Source organism: Mytilus edulis, chromosome 12 (genome assembly GCF_963676685.1).
Source record: "Mytilus edulis chromosome 12, xbMytEdul2.2, whole genome shotgun sequence".
Lineage (NCBI taxonomy): Eukaryota > Metazoa > Mollusca > Bivalvia > Mytilida > Mytilidae > Mytilus > Mytilus edulis.
Window position 1 is genome coordinate 63242966 of NC_092355.1, and position 21627 is coordinate 63264592.

Below are 21627 nucleotides of genomic sequence, written 5' to 3' on the forward strand. Positions count from 1 at the left end.
AGGGGCAAATATTATCATAATAAATCATACTTCAAACAGCAGATCCCCTTAAATGTATTACCCTCATTAAATAATATTCACAATTATGCACAACATGAACACCAAGAATGGAAAGTAATTTGATAAGTTTATGTTATATGGCCAAAAAGGACCTACAATGAATAGCCATATATAACAATTGTCAAGTTTTCCAAAATTTTAAAAATCTTGTTCTTTCTATTATTTTTAATGGAGAAATGGCATAATATACCTCTCTAAGAATGTTTCAAATTAAAGACATAATCTATATTAAACTCGATTTAAGCCTTTTAAGGCAAAATTGATCATTCATTTCAAAATATTTTGAAAAACCCTAAAGTCATTCTGGTAAAGTACTACCAAATATCAACATTTGTTTAATTTTTTATGAGTTTTTTAAGACACTTTAAACTATCCGGATTGTTAGCGTAAGAAATAAACTTACCAAAGTACTTTTTAGATCATGTTAGATATGTTGTAATTTGTAGGGTGTTTATGTAAATCCATTCGTATGTAACAATTTATTTAAAAGACGAAGTTTGTAAACGAAAACTAAGGTATGGTGAATTTTTTACATAATTATGTTTTTTGCTAATGTTTTATGAAAATCAAAACGTTTTCAATAATTTAGTAACGAGAATGCGCACTCTTGTATGTGCTGTTTCTTAAACCTTTTAATAATTGACCTCCTGTATTTGGTTTATTGTAGATTGTTATAATACTAGAAATAAATTTAAATGTGTACATTCTGGAGTATGTATCCCAGAATTTCTTACCAGAGATGGCTACAAAGATTGTTTGGATGGATCGGATGAAGGTTTGTATTATAGACTTTTGCTGCAAGATGATAATTTCTTGAATGTAACACAAATTTACACGCTGACAAATTTGAAATGCTAAAAATATAAATATAACCGATCTTGTCAAAGATTTTAATATCGATGGGAGAAAAACCATTAGAATTTATTTATCAATTAAAAAAAAGTCAGTTATGTTTTAAGGTCACCGTATGTCATATTATAAAACGACGGGTCATTTTTTTTTAAATATTAAAAATAAATTTGGAAGAACATTCTAAGCATTTCATTTTATCTTCATATTTATTTATTTTTAAAATTATTTTGGATTAATTACATCAGATTAACATTATATGAAAGGAAATTTAAGCTTAATACCTTGCTTTAATATCTTACAGCTTTTATTGCATATACAGATGACATTGAAAACGTTGAAAACGTTGACAATTCAACTGGTAAGTACATACTTATTGTGTCCTCGATTTTGATTAAAATGCCTAAAAAATGCATCTTTTCTCAATATGTCATCATTTGTGGTCGCGAAAAATAACATATTACTGTAAAAGTACTTTTATTCGTGGGGAACCAATTGTCGTGGTTTTCGTGGATGAATTTATCCACGAATTTAAGTGTCATACGAAATAAAACAACCGTTGTCCAAATCAAGATATGGAAAGATCCCCATGTAGGTTTGACTACAGATTTGATCTAGAGAATATATTTAATACCGCCAAATCTGATAATACTATAACAGTAGTCATAGGGCAAACGTGTTCATTTTAAATTCTCATAATTCACGTACATATGGGAAATAATAACTTTGTGCTGGGTTTGTTTTTGATAAGAAGTATTTTGCCATCTAAGATATGTTTATTATTTGTTTATGTAACTGTTTTCTTAGGGTGACATATTTATGGACTAATTAACACCTTTAATCTTTAATATGTTGAGCATTCTATCTCAGGTAAATTAGTGTGATCACTACACAGGTCAATATTTACTTTGCAATTTACTTCAGTCAAGACAAATTGTAACCTATGTTTCTACTAGCGCAAATTTTTCAATATTTTTTTTTAGAAAACTAAAATCCACGAATTTAAAAACCCACGAAAATGATATTGTTGCTCAAACATAGAAAATTAAAGACCTTTCATAGTATGTTTGTAACATCTTCACCTCCCTTCTAATTATTACATTTGACAGTTCACTATAGCAATATGCTTATTTCGTTCTGAACAAAAATAAACACGTTCTCATTTCAATTTTTTACTGAGATAGGATTTCAAAAGTTATTATTAATTGACAACATCTTATGATTAGACAACAGATCTAAAAGACTTTAACATAAACAAATAAGGTATTCCGTCGTTTATATTGCAACATTAATTTTGTTTTCTTTTTCATAGATAATGTGATTAGTGCATGTACTTTTGAATCGTTGACAGAGGCTGGTTGTTTGTTTTATAACGACCAGTCAGGGTCAGACGATGCCGACTGGAGAAGAAATACTGTAAGTGCTTTTGTCTTAGGTACACCCATTTTGTTATAAAATGCATTTTTGCGCGTTAAACTGAAAACAAAACTGTTATTGTATTCGATCTAGTTCTGATTGAGACTGAGGTTGTATTTAGAGGGGGAATTCGAAATTATTTCCGTATAATTCAAAGGGGTGAAAAATAAACATTCTATGTAAAGAGTACATAAATTAGACCGTTGGTTTTCCCGTTTGAATGGTTTTACACTAGTAATTTTGGGGCCCTTTATAGCTTATTGTTCGGTGTGAGCCAAGGCTCCGTGTTGAAGGCCGTACATTGACCTTTAATGGTTTACTTTTATAAATTGTTATTTGGATGGAGAGTTGTCTCGTTGGCACTCACACTACATCTTGCTATATCTAAGTACAGAAAAGAGTGTGATATTGTTTATTTTTAAAGAAACACACTTTGAAGATCTTTTAATTTGTACAGATAAAAACGTATAGGTTTTGGTGATTTATAATGATATGGCACTACAATGTTGTTAATACTTGCATAGTATTACCAATGTTATTTCAACTGATCGGGAGGAGCTTATGTTTTAATTTGCATAAGGACAGTCTATTTGAAAATGTGTGTGATAATTATTATTGAATTCTAATCACTAATCAGTGTCACAAAACTCATATACAAAAGAACTGAATGTATGATATGGGACGAATAACTAGACACTTCATTATTGGCTTATTCCAACACTCCTGTCTAAAGATGGACTGGTCTTAAATGATCGATATTCTAAATAAACTCATCATAGATACCAGGACTAAATTTTATACGTACGCCAGACATGCGTTTCGTCTACAAAAGACTCATCAGTGACGCTCGAATCCAAAAATTATTTAAAAAAGCCAAATAAAGTACGATGTTGAAGAGCATTGAGATCTAAAATTCCAAAAAGTGTTGCCAAATACAGCTAAGGTAATCTATGCCTGAGGTTGTTTTGAATATGAGTTCTGACAGATTTTAGACAAAAGTTAAACCATGAAAACTAAGTTATCAAATAACAAAAACCACAAAAAAAATTATCAAAGCCAAAGCCAGTCTGACGTAATTTTGTCAAATAACCGGTTACTTTGGTGTCACTAAAAACAACTGGATGAGAAGGATCTTTAACGTACTTAGAGCGTGGTACTCCCTGAACACTGTACCATGGATTTAACTGCTCCTTCCGACGGACATGTTAAATTTGCCTTTTTTCCTATTTCTATGATTATGTTACTAATAAAACAAACTTTGTAGGGTGCAACAGGCTCAACAAGAACAGGTCCAGATCAAGCTATTGATGGTGATTATTATCTATACATAGAGACCTCATCGGGAACTATGTCATTGGGAGAACATGCTCGATTTATATCCACTGTTCTGAATCCAGGTATACTACATAATATAAATCTTGATTGGAATGAAATCTAAGTTGTAGTGGTAGATATTAATCGAAGATACCATAACTAATACGAATATGGAGATGGCAATTTATAGTTTGAATATTCAAAAAGATATTTATACATAATAAAGTATAAACAAACATACCGATCTCCAATATAATTTCAATAAAGGCTTAATGTGGTACCTAACACTACAGGGAGATAACTCTGTAAAGTCAGCTAAACGTTTTAATTACATTGTGTTGTAAAAGGAATATTAGGCTTCTCAATGATCAACATTGGTGTTTGTCTAACTGCTATATGACCAGTGTAATTTTTCTGACAAAACGGTTGGTTCAAAGTTTTTGAAATTTTTATATTTTTGTTAAAGGGTCAAAGTATATACTTTGACAAAATTTTATGAAAATTAAACGAGCCAAATTAATTTTAGTTTAAGTGTTGGGTACCACCTTAAGAACAACTTCCAAAATCAGACGAAAAACTGTATTAAACAACGAAAATGTCAAATAACTGTAAAATTTTATCTTGGTATATGTATTTCCCAAGAATTGTACTTCAATTACTTATCATATAGATAATGAAAATGGTGAATCTGTCAAAGTGACAACACCCGACAAAGAGTACAAAAAACAAAAACAAAATAATAAAAACGTATCCATGTCTTCAACACAGCGGGAAAAATATTGCACCCGCAGGTATTTTTCAGCAAAGCCCCAATCAAAATTGTTTACTTGTTCAGTTAAACTGGACGTCATACTAAACTCCTAAACAAATAAATAAAATAAAATGACAACAAACATACTGTATATTTATCTAGGACGCTTAATCAGCTAAAGAGTGTGATTCCAATAACATTATATCCCAATATATATAAGATCATGATAAATAAGAAGACAGGTAAAGGGCGACCACAAAACTCTCGATAGATATTTCAAATTTAACTTTTATAGCTATGATATGACTTTTTTTAATGCCAGCAAAAATAATCTTGTTTAGCCCTGGATCATACAGTAATATGCGTTCGCGGAGTTAATTGTTGATGTGATACTTGTGATAAATTATGTATTACAGATACAGAGATTTGTTTGTCGTTTTATTACCATATGTACGGCGACAGCATGGGAACACTAGAGGTTATTTTAGAAACACCGGGGTTTAATCAAACCATTTTTAACCAATCATACGACCAGGGTAACCAATGGTATTTTCAGAAACTTTATATTCAGCCTAGAAATTATCTACAGGTATATTAAAAAAATCACGGTTAGCTTGTAAGTGCAAATGTTGTTTAGAAATAAAAAAAAACATATATAGATAAAGTGAAAGTAAAACCAATCTACGTCATTCACATTTCCATTTATCCCTACCTGAATATGATATATTCGTTTAATGGAAAATAATATGTACAGTAAACACTACGAATTTTACAACACGAACCATTGAATTCTTTTAACAAATTTGGCACATTTTTTGTAAGTTTTAAGCATCAACAATCTTTCATCTTCGTTTAATTTTCCTTCGAGCTGTTTTTATAACAAGCGCAACAAATGAATCTTACCATTCCGGAGCACCTGAGATCACCCTTAGTGTTTTGGTGGGGTTCGTGTTGTTTATTCTTTAGTTTTCTATGTTGTGTCGTGTGTGCTGTTGTTTGTTTGTCCTTTACATTTTTAGACATGGCGTTGTCAGTTTGTTTTAGATTTATGAGTTTGACTGTCCCTTTGGTATCTTTCGTCCCTCTTTTATTAAACAAAACGCATGCTAAATTATTAGCCTAGTACATTTCATGAATTGTTTTGTTCAACCTTGAGAAAATAGAAAGATCTTCATGACTGCATATTCCCAGAATGTTTATTTTTCATTCCGGGTCATTGTGATTGAAACTGAACTCCCTTGACAGGTGATGCATGCGTGCTGCTCACAAGGAAGCTATTAAACCAAGAGAAATCATCTCTTCATCAATTTTGCGGACGCCATCACGAGTTGGTTGACTGTTATGGAATAACCGTTTCTCAAATAATATCGGATATGTTCCTTACGGCGTAACTACAATCTCCTTTCCTTTCATAAATGTGACCTAACCAATAAGACTTTTTACCGGATTTGTTATAATATAATCAACACGACGGGTGCCACATTTGGAGCAGGATCTGCTTTCCCTTCCGGAGCACCTGAGATCTCCCCTAGTTTTTGGTGGACTTCGTGTTGCTTATTCTTTAGTTTTCTATGTTGTGTCATGTGTTCTATTGTTCGTCTGTTTGTCTTCTTTATTTTTAGCCCGGCGTTGTCAGTTTATTTTTGATTTATGAGTTTGACTGTCCCTCTCGTATCTTTTGTACCTCTTTTATCTCAGTATAGCCACTTGGCTTTAAATAGTATTCCAGACTCGAGTGTCGTATACACATTATTCCCTATCACCCTCGAATAAAACAAATCCACAAATGTTTAAAACGGCAATATAAAATATGATGTTGAAAAGCAATGAGCATTCCCGAAAGGTTTTCCTAAATGCAGCCAAGGTTATATATTACTACAAAAACTATAGTATTGATTGACAAGAATGAACATTAAATTTGAAGTTGAAAGGAAAGGAAAGAACTTTGCAAGATGGTTATTTATTTATTTTTGCCTTTGAGGAGGTAGATTATTAGTTCTGCTCATTGTCAGTACATAGAAAAAAACGATCAGCAGTGATGCGCAATCAGATCTCATTGAAATATCAGCCTTTGTTAAATATTTCTTAAAAAAGGAATGTCATACGTTTAAATTACATACGTGTGAAGCACCTTTTATGACCTAGCTATATGAGCATTATATTTTTATACGCCCGTCAAAATTTTGACGGGACGTATTATGGTATACAAATGTCCGGTGTCCGTTCGTCCGTCCGTCCGTCTGTCTGTCTGTCTGTCTGTCCGTCCGTCCGTCTGTCTGTCCGGCGTAAACATGTCGCACCGTAACTTGAGAATGACTTATCTAAATTTCATGAAACTTAATATAGTTGTTCTTTATGATGGTCAAATGATCTGTATACTTTTTGGTGAAAATAAGATTTAAACTTTTTGAGTTACGGCACTTTGTAACTAAAACAGGGATGTGTTTTTTTTTCACATTTCGCACCGTATCTCAAAAACGATTCTTGATTATTGCTTAAAACTTTACACACTTCTTAGTTATATTAATCTTAATATCTGTATACTTTTTGGTGATGATTCAAAATTTCATTTTTGAGTTATTGAGTATTTTGTAAAAAAGGGGGTGGGTTTTTTACATGTCGCGCCGTATCTCAAAAACGATTTATGATTATGGCTTAAAACTTTACACACTTCTTTGTTATATTAATCTAAAGATCTGTATATTTTTTGGTGATGATTCAAAATTTCATTTTTGAGTTATTGAGTATTTTGTAAAAAAAGGGGGAGGGGTTTTTTACATGTCGTGCTGTATCTCAAAAACGATTTATGATTATTGCTTAAAACTTTACACACTTCTTTTTTATATTAATCTAAAGATCTGTGTACTTTTTGGTGATGACTCAAAATTTTATTTTTGAGTTATTGAGTATTTTGTAAATAAGGGGAGGGTTTTTTTTACATGTCGCGCCGTATCTCAAAAACAATTTATGATTATTGCTTGAAACTGTACACACTTCTTTGTTATATTAATCTAAAGATTTGATTCAAAATTTTATTTTAGTGATATTTGTAAAAAAAAACAGGGTGTGGGGGGGGGGGTTCACATGTCCCGCCGTGTCTCAAAAGCTATAAATGGTAATTGCTAAAAACTTTCTCAGAAACTATTTATGATTATTGCATAAAGACGTCGGGCGTATCATGCGCTCATGGCGCAGCTGTTTATTCTACCTGTGTGTCCGTTTTAATGTCAAACCGTCCGTTCATTCTTTCGTCTGTCCCACTTCAGGTTAAAGTTGTTGGTTTATGTTTTTGGTCAAGGTAGTTTGGGATGAAGTTAAAGCCTTATCACTTTGAAACTTAGTACTATGTATTTGTTTGGCTTTATAACTATTTTGATCTGAGCGTCACTGATCAGTCTTATGTAGACGAAAAGCGCGTCTGGCGTACTAAATTATAATCCTGGTACCTTTGATAACTATTAGTACACATGTTCCCTGTAATATGATCTTTCTTATTTTATTGACAAATTATTTTTTTTACCCCAATTTCAGTGTCCACTGAACATATCAAAGTATTGTTCGAATAGGGTATCCGTATACTATGAACTCGTTCTTGTTTGGATTTATCTTCATCAGGAACGATCAAAGCCGAATATTATTAAGGAGGTATAAGAACCAAAAAAGCTGAAGAGCTATATATATATATAAACAAAAAAGGACATACAAAGTTTTACAAAATGCAAAAAGGATTATAATTGAAACAAGTAATTGTATTCTGTTATTTTAGATTGTATTTAATGCAATTGACGGAAATGGTTTCCAGGGAGACATAGCATTGGATCATATCATGCTGTTTTTAGGAGAATGTGGTATGTTGATTACATTTTCTAACGTTGTTCTCTTTGCAAACGTAAACGACAGACCATACACTGTTAATCAAACCATATTACCATGATGGTGTTCTTTGATGCACGTGGTAAGTTTATTATTTTGTTTTCTCGATAATATGGTAAGTCACTTCAATGAAAAATGTTCTAGTAGTGTATGCAACATTGAATTAAAATTTCATTGTACTACTACGGGATATTGATTAGTTGCGAAGATTAAGATAATATATATTTATTGATACCGAAAACTGCATCCCCGCGAACTATAATCAAACTATAGCTTTTACTTTTTCAACTCAACCCTAAAATCAATTAATTTTACACAGCCTCACACGCATACGCTTCAAATAAAATTTGATTAACAGAATGGAATGAACTATTTAAATTGTTCTAATTAAATACGTTGGATAAATATTTTCAGGGAACTACACGCTTTCTAACGATAACAATGAATTGATGGCATCTATTCGTTTGGTGGGTGGACAAACTAATACAACAGGACGACTAGAAATACAAGATGAGAAAGGAGGTTTCTTTTCACCTGTCTGTTCTGGTTATCAATATTGGGACAAAGATGATGCAATAGTGGCTTGTCGACAACTTGGATACAAGTAAGTTTTAATGTCAATCGATGTTACCTTAAACCGTATCTTCCACCGAAAGAAAATGACGTAAATAAGAGTAAATTAGGTCATCATACGGAAATTTACAAATACCAGTCCCATACCCCATGGCGAGGTACACAAGGTTCCTGAACTGAATATTAAAAGCCAACACCTAATGTACAATGCATTAACTGACATCAAAACATAAAAAATTATATACATCAAATAAAAATAACTATGTTATATATAGAGGATGTTTGTCATATGACTGGCTCAGAACTTATATTTTTAAACATTGTAAACTGCATATATCCTTATAAACCCTTGTGAAATTTAAATGCAGAACATGGTTCCAAGATCAAATGTTTGGTATGATCTGTTTAAGCTAACTTTAACCTATCCAATATTTTATTGCAGTAATTCGAGAATGCATACATTGTCAGAGTATGGTAAAGGCCGAGTGGAGAGGTCCAGATTTGGTTACACTTTCTACTGTGACGGTACCGAAGATAATCTAAGAAGTTGTGCTAAAGCCACAGTTTCATGTTCCAGCACTACTGATGTAGTAGCTTTAGATTGTTCAAATACAGGTACGTTATTTCTTTACTAACAATAAGGGTACATTGCTAAGCTATTAATAGAGCGTCCCCTACTTATAGTTTCATGAAAAAACATGTGACGGATCAAGACAACTTTCGATCTGACATTTTTTCAGATAGAATGCAGCTATCAATGAGGACGGCAACTAAGGACTGTTATATGTTCATGGTACAATTTTAACTTGTGAGCGGACATTTACAAGTGTTTAAAGTGAGCAGGCCAAATAATATTAAAAAAACAATTGTCCTTGGAGTGCGGTTCCAAGTGATTAAGCGTTTTAAAAATGAAACATTTAGTTGAGAACGATTATAAAATATAAGTATATAAATGAGCAAGAAAATATTTCATATTGTGCAATTAGTGTACGACACAGATTCTAGTTCAAGGCTATGTATTGTTTAATAATCTAACTCATTTACGCTACTTCACAATACGTGTACAATAACAGATAGATTTAGGAAACAAAAATCAAGAAATATTTCAAGGTAACAAACAAAAACTGATTTGATTGAATAAACTCCTAAGGGAGTTAACTAGGTTGGCCATCATCTATTCAAGAGAATTGACACTAACATGGGCTAAGTCAGAACATTCAACTCGACTATTGTCAGCCTCTCTATGTAGTTGTTGTTTCAGATTTATTTAAATTTGAAAAAAGTAGATAATTCTTGGCGGCTAGAGTAATATTGATGTGACATAATCAATAAACACGCGTGTAACTACATTTACGTCAAAACGCCCGAGCGTACAATTGAATTCTGGTAAAAAAAAATAAAAAGATCTGAGTTAAAGCACACCAGTCTTGTAAATCTTTCCTCAATAGGTTGTAATTTTATTCCAGAGGCGGATTTAGGGGTGGGGGGGGGCCTATTTGGGAAAAAGTTGGTTGCTTATATAGGAAATCACTGAAGCGTAATTTGAGCGGGCCCCCACTTATGAAAATTTCTGGATCCGCCACTGTATTCTTAATATACATAAATGACCTCCCAGATTACATCTAATATAGCAAAATCAGACTCTTTGCAGATGACAATATATTCTACCGACATTTTAAAACTCAACTCAACGACTGCCTCAAGCTTCAAAAAGAGATAGAAGCTAAAATACAATGGAAACAAGATTGACTTATATCTTTCCATCCAGACAAGTGTAACATCATGAATATAACAACAACAAAAAATCCCATCCACTTTTATAACAACATATATGGACATATTTTAAAATTGGTAACATATGCTAAATACTTAGGTATCACCATCTCAGCAGACCTTAAATGGAACACCTACATCCAACGAACCGCCGCAAAAGCAAAGAAATCCTACAAATACTAAAAGTCCAATCGAAAACAATTGAAGAAAGAGCTTACTTATAAGATCAAAGTTAGAATACTGTTGTTTTTAATGGGATCCATTTACAAACGAAAATATAAAATCACTAGAAAAAGAACAGATACATGGACGGGCAGCAAGGTATATGTGCAACAGACATCACAACACCAGAAGTGTGTCTGAGATGCTAGACACCATGAAAATGCAAACATTACACGAACGCCGACTACGAACAAGACTTATAAATGTTCAACAAAATTGAACATGAAAATATAGCCATTCCATCTCATAATGTATTACAACAGAGTCAGTCTACTACGAGATCCACAAATAAAAAATCTTACAGACAGATCTTGTGCTCCTTAATACTAACCCTCATCTGAAATAAACAGGTTACTCTTGTTTGTTTTATCTTAAACCAAAAAATAAAAATAAAAATTGAAATATTTATTATAAAACTAAATAAAATTTTTGAAAGTACATGTTTTTCATTTTTTAATTGTCTTACCTTTTAGCAATTAACAGACGGTAAATGATTATTATTTTTTAAAATGACGATTTTGAAAAATTCAGATATTGTGATGAAACTTGAGCAGAAGTTAATATTCCAGATCAAGAAAAAAAATATCTGAAGAAAATCTTTAATTATTTGAAATCCTGGTAATGGACTAATAAATGGATTCAATTTTCGAGGGAAGCGATAATCCCAGTCAATAACCACGGATCCACGGAACCCTTTATGAATCTTTATAACGCACCTAAACATCTGTGCAAATTAATCATTTTATATCCATTAACGACAATTGCACAAAAAGGGGTTTTAATCGAAGAGTAATTGCTTTACCCCACGGTTCCCTTTAAACATATTTTAAAGTGACTGGTTTTCTCTAACACTAATGTCCCTTAGATTCCAAATCAACACAATGTATACATTAAACATAAAAGATTGTTTTCAAAATAGTCTCGAAAGTATGTTCAACTTGCTAATTAGTTTTTAATGACAGAAATGGGCCTCCCCCTCGACCCCAATACTAGTAAGTTTTATAACCTTGATGCGATTGGGGCCCTCAAACCCCTCTCCAAAGTTGGGGCGTACACTTAAAAATAGCCTAGCTACGCCACTGATAAATCGTCAGAAATCAAAATCTTGTATAGTATAGTACTACTACTGTTTTTTTTTAATATGATTGATAATAAAACTCATATATCGCTTGTCGATTTTAAAGCTATTTAGATAAAACTCGTGTCCTGGGAGGTTGAGTGATCTGAGTAATTATTAGTCTACTGTAATCACTAACCAGTAAACACCAAGGTTGTCAGTTAGAACTTCGTTCGTGCGGGTGCACTTTACTCTAACATAAGTTGACTAGGATTGTCAGTTCCTATCGAAGGTCGGTAGTTTTCTTTTGGGCACTCCGGTTTCCTCTACCAATAAAACTGTTCGCCACGATACAGCTAACAAGCGGTGCTTAAAAGTGGCGTTTAAACACAGAAAAGCAAATCAAGTCAAACTAGAAACATTTAACACATGTTCAGGATTATAGGCATGTCATTGTTGTGATTTCACAACTGATAAAAGCTCTTCTTGAAATGTCTATGCATAGCCAATACAATATTTACAATAAGTACGTATATAAATGCAGAATGCAAAAAGTGCAACTTTGTATACGTCATTCTTTGGGACATTGTAGCACATTCCACATATTCTTGTCAGTTAACAGTTTGTGTTGCATATATCTTTTAGAATGTTTTGAGAACGAGTACAGTTGTGGTGACTCAGAGAGGACGTGTGTTTCCATGGATTTAGTATGTGATGGGAATGTAGACTGTCCTAATTTAGCTGATGAACAGAATTGCGGTAAGTGAATATATACTGCTCTTTATAATGTGACCTGGTCCTGTACATTTCGTTTAATAATCAAGGTAAGTATGTCAGATTTATTTATGATAGTGTTTATATAACGTGCTTTAATATGTAAGACATGGGAAATTTTTTTAAACTATTCATTTTTTGCAGACCATGATTTAATCGTCAATTGGTCTGTGTTGACGTGATACATAAAAATGATTAACACAGTATTTATAGAACGTATTATATAATAACAACAATTACTCAAATTATAAAACAAAATGTAATACAAAGAACCAATAAACACAAATCAAACAAATCAATATGCATGTACCCTAAAGCATACTAATTTATCTAAAATGAATGCTGTCAGTTAAAGTATATATATCTGAATAACTCTCATATGATTTGCATATCTATAAATACTTGAATTGGATTGGTCAATTAGAATTTTTCTCTTGGTTTACAATTCGATAAATTATGTTTCCGAAACTACAAGTACTTTCGTTACTTTCAATGTGATCTATTTATGCGCGATACTCATGCATGCACGAATACCGGGATTTTCGGCAAATTGAAGTTGAAACCAAAGACATAACAGACGTTTATATCCTAATGCATATGTATATCAAAAAAAATAATGCATTTAAGCTTCGAAAATGTATACAATCTAAATTTAGATAAAATTCGCGAAATTTCGTGACTGATTTTAGAGAATTTACGTCATGTCAAGACATGACGTTATATTATTGAAAACTTTCATTTATGGATTTTAGAAATCCAATATATCGGCCAACTCCTTCGTTACCACCTATCAATTGTGCGTTTGATAGTAATTATAGTAGCCATTACATACAAAATGTTAATCATAATTACAAATATTTGGCTTAAGAATTAAAAGGATGAAACATATTTCTTCTAGAGGTGATTGATGTGTAAACTGATGCTCTTACTCACATACTTAACAGAAAAGGGATTTTTATTCAGTTCGTGAGGTAATTTCCCCGGTTTACACATCAATAACCTCTAGTAAAAATGTGTTAAATTATATCATAATTGTATATTACTCAACTTTTAACTGAAGCTTCAAGCTGTATACATGTGAGTAGTCTATCAACAATTAGCTGATGAAATAAGTAAAGAACCTCGCTTTTGAAATTATCTCCAATGTCAATAAACAATGGACGTCAGTTGTCTTTTCCAACACAATGGTTCTTTCAGTGCACTCCAACATCATCCACCGATACAAAACGCCATATAACCAAGAAAGTTTCGTAAAATTCCATCAAAGAAGCAATAAAATATTTGTGTGTATCGCAGTTCTTAGGAAAATGTGTTTTCTATTTCAGCATCATGTGTTAATGATCAGTTTGAATGCAGTAATCATGAATGTGTCCCTTTGATTAACCGCTGTGATGGAGTGCCACAGTGCGATGATAAATCTGATGAATTCAGATGTGGTATGTTACTTTAATATCATATGTGAGGTGATGTATTTAATTCTGTGAGAAATAGGTCTATATTTTTGTTTATTACATCAGTCCTACAACAATCGATTTAGCCAAAATACAGGGAATTGTAATCAATTTCCTTCCCTAAATGATATTTTGACGGAAAAAAATTCATAAAGAACATGAAAAATCTTGGATTAGTACAACGAAAGTAACGGTTACTATGTACATGCAATCCTGCATTAAACTGCTCCACTGTATTATTGGACTTATGACTTTTTTTTTTAAATACTAGCCAATTAAGATTATCTTTAATGTTTAAAATTTCATGAAAATGAAGGTGTTATAATATTTTTCTCGTTCCTTTGCATTTAAATGTCAATTTTCCTGAAACTTTTATAATTTAAATACGTCTAATGAACAATTCGGTCTTATATAAAGTTGTGTTCAGTTTGTAGACGTTATTGATTTAGACCTGTTAAAATTATTCAGATTCGATTTCTGATTTTGCAAATAGTAATCAACGTACAAAATGTACATGATGGGGACACATTTATAATTATCAATTGCGCTTTTGTTTGCATTTAGTTGAGTTCAATAATATATAAAACCAACTCTCTCTCGATTTTTGAGGACAACAAAAGGCCATGCCAAAAAAAAACATAAGTCACAAAAATACTGAACTTCGAGGAAAATTCAAAACGGAGAGTCCCTAATCAAATGGCAAAATCAAAACTCAAACACATAAAACTAATGGATAACAACTGTCATATTGCTAATCTCGTATAGGCAATTCCTTATGTAGAACATGGTAAATTTAAACCCGGTTTTATAGCTAGCCAAACCTCTCACTTGTATAGAAGTAGCAAAGAAATTTTTAGGCAATGCAACTGTGGAAGCCAAAGCTAAGTGTAATCCTGAGTCAGTAATGATCAAATTGAATAATGTTAAATGTCAGTCATTACTTTGTTAGGAACTTTATTATTAGTCCGATTCTTTTCAAGTTAGGATGGAGCGTTCAACTTGTCAATACTCTTTATGAGAAAAGTTTTGTTATCTAACATCGCTACCATACATGTTGCGTTTTTATTACAGTGCAAAGAGACAGTAATGGCCAAATCTCCATATATAGAGATGGAACATGGATTTTGTTATGTTATACCACTGATATAACTTTAGCAGAATACCTTTGTAGTATAACAGGATATGGGTATGCAACTAATTTATTTACGTTAACGCTAAATGTTAGGCAATGTACTTTTTTTAAGTAAACTGAACACGTTTTTGTTGTATTCGTTTTGATTTAACACACAATCATTTCATATTGTAAAACATTTTTGTCCTAAAAGTTGAATTGATTTACATGTAGATGCATTATCGTTATCTTTATATACATATAAATGTTGTAAGAATTTTTACATAATAAAAAACGAATACAAATTTGATCGTCATAAGCCATATGTATCTCAACGACACATTTGTAAATATACAACGAGAATGAATAGCAAACATAATTCTGCAATTGTTGCTTTGTAGTTTTTATTTAACAATAATAAATATTTATCTTTTTTTATTTTTCGGTAGCTCTTTCAACAGTCAGTCTGCTGGAGTAACAATAAATGACGGATTCCTCGCTCAACCTGGCTCCAATCCTAATGGCGTTGTTACAAACTACATATTATATTCACAAACGTAGGTATATATATTTAGTGTCGTATCAATGATACAATGAATTATTCACGCTGAAAAAAGAAGCCTAAAATAAGGTATTTCATGAAATTTTGACCTTTGAAATTTTACCTATTTACTCATTGTCATATCAACATAAGAATCAATTCTGTTTATAATGCATTAATACTGTTTAAAAGGTCAGAAAGTAATTCCGAAGTAATAACATATCATTGGCTTTGTTAGAAGATAATCACTCAGATTGATATAGTATATTGTACTGATATTATAACTGACATCAAATATACATTTTGAAAATCTTTCACATGCTGTGTACTTCATTGTCGTCAGTTGAACACATACAAATTGATCCACCATGTAAAAAAATTATAACTGCCTGCAGTCTTGATGACTTTTTCGTCTTCAGTCTACATTTTGCACATCACATAATGGAAGTATGATAGTTTATCTCATTAATTAAAATAACACTTTATAAGTTTCGGGCATCTTAGGAACTTTTCTTGATATAAACGATAAAGCATCAGCGCTAAAATAATTTTATATACGGTATAACAGAAGACATCATGACGTCATACGGACATTTCAGACAGCGTTACGAAAACCATTCGTTTTTAATATAAACGTGTATTTGCAACTATGGCGTGTATCTGATTCTTTTCAAGAGCAGGGTCAATCTGTTACTGTCTGTATAATCATATAAATCAAAGATAACTTTCTTGGTTGTTCCGATTAATCACAGATCGATTTGTATATTAAAAAAGGTCATTCATGTATCATTATATTAATACAGAAAACGCCACTTACGTTTTGTGATAAATTAATAAAAAATAAATCAGTCGGCTAAAACCAATGTGAGTTTATCTATTATTATAAAACACCATAAACAAACTTTAGATTTTCAAAATAGTCTGAATTGCAAAACATTAGTGAGCTGGAGATATTGTTACTTGTATAAAAATAAATTCAAATCTTAAAATGTACTGTTGTCGTATTTACATGCTTTATTTGATTCATACCGAGTAAGAGACTACGTTTGTGCAATCCTTGGTTCGGGTAAACCAATAATCATAGTTTGCAAGAGACACATGAGAGAAGAAAAATAAAGATAATTCATTATATAATGTATATAATTTCAGGTCATGTAATGCATTAACTCTCCAGTGTGGGGACATAGGTTAGTACTTTTAAAAGAATCAGTGCATGTACATTGATTTTTTATGGTTTGATGAGCTCTTTTATACTTCGATTAAAATGTATGTACCGATATATTTCCTTTTTCTCAAACTAATATGGTACTGGTTCTACTGTTTGCTGTATATGTTTATATAAGCTAAAAATCGCTGTTTTCATATGGTTTTTATTTGTTATATGTTCATCAATTTGATTGATGTTTTACTAGTAGGTTGATATGGTACAAGGTTTTATATCAATGTAAATATTAGCGTTTTGTTGCTTGTAAGCTTTTACTGTATATTATTATTGCTTAAACAATGGTATTGTATAAGGCAAAATATACAAACGTACGTCTTTTGTAAAACTCAGAAAATGGGCTCATAACTATAACTTTTGAACGCATAACACGAACATGTACATTTACACAGAACACAGAAATGAAAAACTGTCTTAATATGAACACGAAATCAAAGGTGTTGACGCAAAAACCATATAACATTGATGAACACCAACACAAAAGCAACTTTAACAGGTCGTCAAATGAAACAAAATGTAACAAAATTTACACATACGTGTAACCCATATTCTTTTTGACATTAAATACCTCTTTCTATACATCCAAAACATTTTTCTTCTGTCTATTATAGAGTGCGGAGTTCCTTCCGTTTCGTCGACATCTGTTGGCTCGTATGTACTGTATGGTAATGATGCTGTCCAAGGAGAGTGGCCATGGCAAATCTTGTTCTTTATGGATGGAAGTTCTGGATGTGGTGCCACGTTAATTGACCCTTACTTCGCAATCACAGCAGCACATTGTGTAGAGTAAGATTTTTTTGTAATGATTGTTACTACAGACATGTTAAAATGAAATATCTTTGCAGTTAAATAAATCTCTAAAACTGAAAAAATTTTAAAGGTTCAAACTGTTCCAATCGTACTTTCAGTTACACTTTGTATATTTTCTGACCTCTTTTGTTGTTTTCCATTCCAATGGGATACGAACTCATAACCGATATTTAAGAACAACTTCAATACACATAAAATAAGGGGCTAAAATGAAACATTTCGTTTATAAAAATAAAAGCGAATGGGATCGTATTGTGATCTCAAATGATAGAATATGCTCGTGCATGTTCACACTATACAAACTCCATATACAGAAGTGTGCTCCTTACGCAGAAACTGTTCCAACAGAATTATGAGGAAGATACATTAAAAATTACACTCTGTAAATTTTATGGACACAATCACGAAATGGTTGATCTATACATCTATATATGCTTCAGTAATCTCGGCAGCAAGTAAGGAATATGACAATTGTCATCGAGTTGTTCCTTTGCTTTATATACTAGTCTAGTGTCAGGTTTTATATTGTGTAAAGGTCTTTACTTTTTTTCGTTGGAGCTAGATATTTGTGTTAAACATTTTTTCTTTAATTTAATTAAAGGATAAAATTGAGAATGGAAATGGGGAATGTGTCAAAGAGACAACAACCCGACCAAATAAAAAACAACAGCAGAGGGTCACCAACAGGTCTTCAATGTAGCGAGAAATTCCCGCACCCGGAGGCGTCCTTCAGCTGACCCCTAAACAAATATATACTAGTCCAGTGATAATGAACGCCATACTAATTTCCAAATTGTACACAAGAAACTAAAATTAAAATAATACAAGACTAACAAAGGCCAGAGGCTCCTGACTTGGGACAGGCGCAAAAATGCGGCGGGGTTTAACATGTTTGTGAGATCTCAACCCTCCCCCTATACCTCTAACCAATGTAGAAAAGTAAATGCATAACAATACGCACATTAAAATTCAGTTCAAGAGAAGTCCGAGTCTGATGTCAGAAGATGTAACCAAAGAAAATAAACAAAATGACAATAATACAAAAATAACAACAGACTACTAGCAGTTAACTGACATGCCAGCTCCAGACTTCAATTAAACTGACTGAAAGATTATGATTTCATCATATGAACATCAGGCACAATCCTTCCAGTTAGGGGTTTAGTATCATACCATCATATCATATATGAGAAGAACATATTCCGTGTCATGCCAACAACTGTTTTTAGAATAAATGTGTTTAGTTCCGATGCAAAGACCTTATCAGTGACTCAATATTAACGCCAAAATATGCAATCTTTAATGACTTGACAACAGTATCGTAATTATATCCCTTCTTAATAAGTCTATTCAAAGGTTTTGTAAGTTTCTGAGGTGAATACTGACACCTTTGTGCTTTATAAAGAATATTTCCATAAAAAATTGGATGTGAAATACCTGAACGTATTAGAAGTCTGCATGTTGAGCTATATTTACGAATGATGTCTTTATACCGATGATAAAATTTAGTAAATGTTTTGACTAGTTTGTGATATCGAAAACCTTGGTGTAATAATTTTTCAGTAATACATAAATTTCTCTCGTTAAAATCTAAAACATTGTTACATACACGAGCGAATCGTACAAGTTGAGATATATAAACACCGTAAGATGGTGACAAGGGAACGTCACCATCTAAAACGGATAATTAACGATAGGAAATGAAAATCATCCCTTTTATCATAAATTTTAGTATTCAGCTTTCCATTAGTGATATAGATATCAAGATCGAGAAAAGGGCAGTTGCCATTGTTAGTATTAGCTTTATTTAAAGTAAGTTCAACAGGATAAATTTCATTAATATACATACTGAAGTCGTCATTATTGAGAGCCAAAATATCATCCAAATATCTAAAAGTATTATTAAATTTGTTTATCAGATGTTGTTTCGATGGGTCTTTGCTTATTTTTGTCATAAATTGTAACTCATAACAATACAAAAACAGGTCCGCAATAAGTGGTGCACAGTTAGTCCCCATTGGAATTCCGATAATCTGACGATATACGGAATCCCCAAAGCGAACAAAAATGTTATCTAGTAAAAATTCAAGGGCATATATAGTATCAAAGCATGTCCAATTAACATAGTTTTTTTTTTGTTTATTGCTTCTAAAAAATGACCTAAAAGAGTTTGAACATATATATTCACATTCTGATTTTTTGAATGCCCATTTAATTAGGTGTGTGAATTTTTTCTTAATGAGAATGTGAGGCAATGTGGTATACAGGGTAGAAAAATCAAAACTTTGAACAGATTCAAAATCACCAATATAAGCATGCAATTTATCAAGTACTTCCAACGAGTTCTTGACACTCCAAAATTAATTTATTCCACTATTTTCGAAGGCCTTATTTGAACAATTTAGTATCAGGTTTTTAATTGTACCAAGTGTGCTGGTAAGAAGAATAGACAATTTAGTAGTTGAACAATGGCTTGAAGACGAAATAAATCTATATTTGTAAGGGGTTTTGTGTAGCTTCGGAAGCCAATACATAGTTGGAACTTTCATTGTATTTGGCTCTGCTTGTAAAGCAGAATATGGCTTATTCTCGACAATGTTATTTTGACTGTATATGGTTTGGCATTGTGGGTGTTGCATGCATATCTGAGACACTTCTCGACCGATGTGTTTGATCTCGTTTCATCTGGAGTACATGTGGATCCATCCTTAGAATGTTATTGATCTCAATATTCTAGGTAGATAAACGATATTTGAACACTGGTAACTTAATGTTGATTCTAAATTACAGGAGTTCGAGTTCCTTTATGATTCATGTTGGGGAAGTCAAAGAATCGGAAATGTTGGGGCCCGACGACCAAGGACAAAGGATAGCAGTAGCTCAAGTAATATCTCATCCTGATTATACTGGAAGAAGTACAGGATGGAAGTCAGACGTTGCAATACTGAGGCTTTCACAAGCAGCTTACTTCAATGATAATGTCAGACCTGCCTGTCTAGCAACAGAAATCCATGAAAGTTTTGAAAACTGTTATATTACGGGATGGGGATATAAAGAAGATGTTGCACACGGTATCAAATGCATTTTTGTTTTGGGAGAAGGGGGGGTCATATGTTTTAATGCTTCGTATTGTTTTATATCAACTGTCTTTTAATTTGATAGAAGAAATCAGTATTGATATGTATCAGTCTTTACATACAGATTGATCTAATGGTTTGCTGTTATATATTTTTCTATGTTAGGTGAGTGTTGACCGATGTAGATGTGTTAAACATTACTACACTATACGTGCCTGTCCGAATTTTTTTCATAAATCATGCGTTGTTTATCTCATTTGAATAGTTTCACTTTTCGTCTTGTCAAGGCCCTATAACGCAGACAATATGAAATTGTATTTGCATATCTTCTTCATAGATTATTTTTAAACTGGACTTTTATAACCTTAATACCTTTTATATAATGATTCCCGGTAGAAGTGTCATTCAGATTTTTGGGCAAATATTGGTTCGAAATTTAAGAATAATGCTGTTTTATAAATGCAACAAGCAGATGACTATCTTCTATTTCATTCAACATCTGTAAGTTTAATATATCAGTTTTTATGGCAAATACCATATGGCATTTTCACCCACTACAGCCGTTACAACCTAATACACCAGATAAACTTCAAACTATCTTATAAACACTTAACCGTTAAACTTTGTTTACATAATGTAGATTTTTTTTATGACATGAAACAATTAAGACAAAGAGTTTGATAAAGCCTTGCAACTGTGATTGATATCGATTTCGTGATGGCTGACATATAAGAGATTAAAAAAGACGTCGCA

The 21627-nt window shown here is 32.2% G+C and overlaps 1 protein-coding gene across 1 annotated transcript in view; it reads left to right on the top strand.

Moving 5' to 3' along the window:
* LOC139498920 (MAM and LDL-receptor class A domain-containing protein 1-like) overlaps positions 1-21627 on the top strand; it is a 114504-nt gene that overhangs the window by 83676 nt on the left and 9201 nt on the right. The window contains exons 66-80 of the mRNA XM_071287510.1: positions 728-835; positions 1214-1270; positions 2222-2325; positions 3590-3722; positions 4807-4979; positions 8157-8238; positions 8678-8867; positions 9279-9451; positions 12534-12647; positions 13988-14098; positions 15185-15299; positions 15674-15781; positions 16915-16952; positions 17599-17773; positions 20588-20868. Coding sequence (XP_071143611.1) covers positions 728-835; positions 1214-1270; positions 2222-2325; positions 3590-3722; positions 4807-4979; positions 8157-8238; positions 8678-8867; positions 9279-9451; positions 12534-12647; positions 13988-14098; positions 15185-15299; positions 15674-15781; positions 16915-16952; positions 17599-17773; positions 20588-20868 — 1962 coding nt within the window. The remainder of the gene's footprint in view (positions 1-727; positions 836-1213; positions 1271-2221; positions 2326-3589; positions 3723-4806; positions 4980-8156; positions 8239-8677; positions 8868-9278; positions 9452-12533; positions 12648-13987; positions 14099-15184; positions 15300-15673; positions 15782-16914; positions 16953-17598; positions 17774-20587; positions 20869-21627) is intronic.